At 40.0% G+C, this 2849-nt stretch overlaps 1 protein-coding gene across 1 annotated transcript in view; it reads right to left on the reverse strand.

Annotated features, from left to right (window-relative positions):
• Nucleotides 1–1394, reverse strand: part of LOC106820908 (acyl-CoA dehydrogenase family member 9, mitochondrial-like) — a 26061-nt gene extending 24667 nt beyond the window's left edge. The window contains exons 1-2 of the mRNA XM_014825507.1: nucleotides 1148–1394; nucleotides 750–840 (exon numbers count right to left, since the gene is read on the reverse strand). Of these exons, the coding sequence (XP_014680993.1) occupies nucleotides 750–840; nucleotides 1148–1357 (301 nt within the window). The 5' untranslated portion in view covers nucleotides 1358–1394. The remainder of the gene's footprint in view (nucleotides 1–749; nucleotides 841–1147) is intronic.
• Between the last annotated feature and the right edge of the window lie 1455 nt (nucleotides 1395–2849).

Genomic DNA, 2849 nt, shown 5'->3' on the forward strand with positions numbered 1-2849 from the left:
CAGTGATATTGGACAAACTAATACGCGTTTGGCTATAAGGTAATGTACTTATTAACTACACAAGGTGCCAGTTAATGTAGCATTCGTCAACTTTGCATAATCGATGGTCGAATTATGCCTTTAATAATCTAGAATAAATGAATTTTTTCCAATATTTTTGAGAAGGGGGATAAAAGTGAGACTGGTCTATAATTGGTAGGCAAGTTAGTTGAGTCGTTTTTGTATATGGGTATGACTTTCGCTATCTTATGGATATTTGGGAATACACTATTCTTAAAGCATTTGTCGAATATATTACATAATATTGGCGACAATATCTTATTAGATATTTTTAAGAACCTGTTTGAAATATCTTGTGGTCCTGGCGAAATTCCTGGTCCAGACATATAACACGCTGGGTGACAATTAAATCATGTTGTGCACGCATGCTTGATTATAAATCAGTAGCAACATTACCCACGATATATGGCTAAACATATAACCAGACACATATTTTATGTAAAAAAATTGTTTACAAATACCCAGACAGATTCCATTCCTCATTGACGGAATCACACTGGGGCCGAGTGTTGATAGTACGCTCTATCGCAATTATCTATCAACTACATTTATTTAACGTAGATTGTACGGTGCATCACTATTCATAATCTCAAATTATTCATGCTTTATCTGTCATGTCTAAACGTTTAGATAAGTTTACAGTGAGTGAGAGATAAGGACATCGGTCGTTCATGCTCGTAACCACTTACGATTCTGGAAGAACTTTTCTATTGGATCTACCATAGCATTTAGCTCTTCCAGTTCTGCATTGTCTTTCAATTCGGGGTACGACAGCAACTCCTGCACGAAAATAATGTGTTCGTGGTTTTTTATGTTGATAACGAAAATGGTAAAGTTACGAATGCCTCAATTATAGAGTCTTAGTCTTATACTTTAGTTTAGAGGCCAGGGAACTATGTATTATTAGACTGTGATATCATATAGAAGAAGTATCTTCTAAGTTCAATATCCACTTCTTCTATATCTATGGTGACACTGACAGTGCAGATTACATAATTAGCTAGTTCAAAACCAAGCTGCACACAAAAGACAGTGTGAGGAACATGGTAAAGAATCTAACTTCACTAGCAGTAGCACGATCACACACCTTGTCAAATTTTCCTAGGAAGAGATTTTTGATAAAAGGTGGTTTAGGTCGTTTAGGTTTAAGTGATTTTTGAAGCTCGCGGCCTTTGTCTGAAGACTCGACAACTTCCTTGTTCTGCCATCGAACACAACAGCGAGAGAATCCTCTCTCATTCTCTGTCCAACTTCTAAGCAGACACCTAGTAAACGCTGTTGAATTTCTACACAACATTTCGAATATATATTCGAACGACGACAACTTCGCCGGGCATGGAGCATCGGTGGCGCCCTCGCGTGAATAAATAAAATACTATAAACGCGATAAGCTTTTTGCTATATACTAGCGTCATTTTTTTGCATTAGTCGATATTTCAATTTCTTATAAAATAATACATTAACAGATAATATAGGTAATGGTTTTAGAGCTCTTACATGTGTTTCGTTCCGATATAATATTTATATTATTATAGACAGCAATCTATTTGTCTGCGTTGCAGACATTGTTCTGGATAATCAATGTTAACAGCAACGACTGCCTAGCAACGGCGCATTACACTCACCGACCAAACAACAGATATACCATCGCAAACACAGCAGTTTAGCGAAAACGAAAGTGACGACAAACGCAAATATGTAGACAGAAGTTAAGTGCATAGCTCCGCACTTATTTTTTAGCGTGTACGTGATGGAACGCACTTTCTCAAAGCCCGTATTTTTGAAGTTTTTTCGAGGTTTGGAAGATGAATATAGCGGCGGGAGCAAGGAATATCAGGAGAATGCATTGCCGATAGACGTGGTTATTGATACATTCAGGTTCGTTCCTCCAGTAAACGCAAGATCGCATAGAAATGATTAAGAAGACTTCTAATTACTTCGTGATATCATAAATATCAAGAAATAATAATCAACTTATAAATAATAGTTGTATAAAGGACAAAATAAACCTTAAAAAAGAAATTACAATGAGTTATATAGTAGCTTGCATAATTTTATGATTATCACGGCGTAAATATGATTTCTGTAATAGTAAATATGTCTATTTGTTTATTTATTTATTTATTCATTCATTTATTCCTAGGTCGCAGAGTGACACGCATCCCGTTGCTGTAATCATGAACAGAGGTGAGCCGGACACAGGAGAGGCACCTCGTGGGAACAACGACAACATACCGGTGAGAAAGAAAAGTTCGGCGACGTTACAGAACGGAAAGAGGAAACACAACAAAGCAGATGACCGACGGCCGACGACGTCGTCAAAGACGCAAAATAGACGCGTCAGCAGTCACGCGGCCATTTTCTCTCCGGCGATCACGAGCACGCCAGCGCCACCTGGCGATAACCGCGGTTTCAAGCTGTCGCCTAGTGGAGAATCGATCAAGATCAAACAGAATCAGGTGATATTCCAGTCCGCGAACGTGGCCGTTGTGCGGAATGGCGCCACCGGCGCGCCGACCGAGAAGCAGACGACGAGAGACATGTCGCCGACGCGATCGGCGCGCCACCACGCGGAGGAGACGCTGCGTTATATGCATCAGGCGTGGAAGGATGGTCACATGTGTGATCTCGTTATACAGTTGGGTGAGGCGGAGTTCCCAATACACAAGGTAGGAAGAGGAAGAGAGAGAGAGAGAGAGAGAGAGAGAGGAGAGAGAGAGAGAGAGAGAGAGAGAGAGAGAGAGAGAGAGAGAGAGAGAGTAGTACGTACGTACGTACGTACGTACGTA

The sequence above is a fragment of the Priapulus caudatus genome, unplaced genomic scaffold (genome assembly GCF_000485595.1).
Source record: "Priapulus caudatus unplaced genomic scaffold, Priapulus_caudatus-5.0.1 Scaffold52, whole genome shotgun sequence".
NCBI lineage: Eukaryota > Metazoa > Priapulida > Priapulimorpha > Priapulimorphida > Priapulidae > Priapulus > Priapulus caudatus.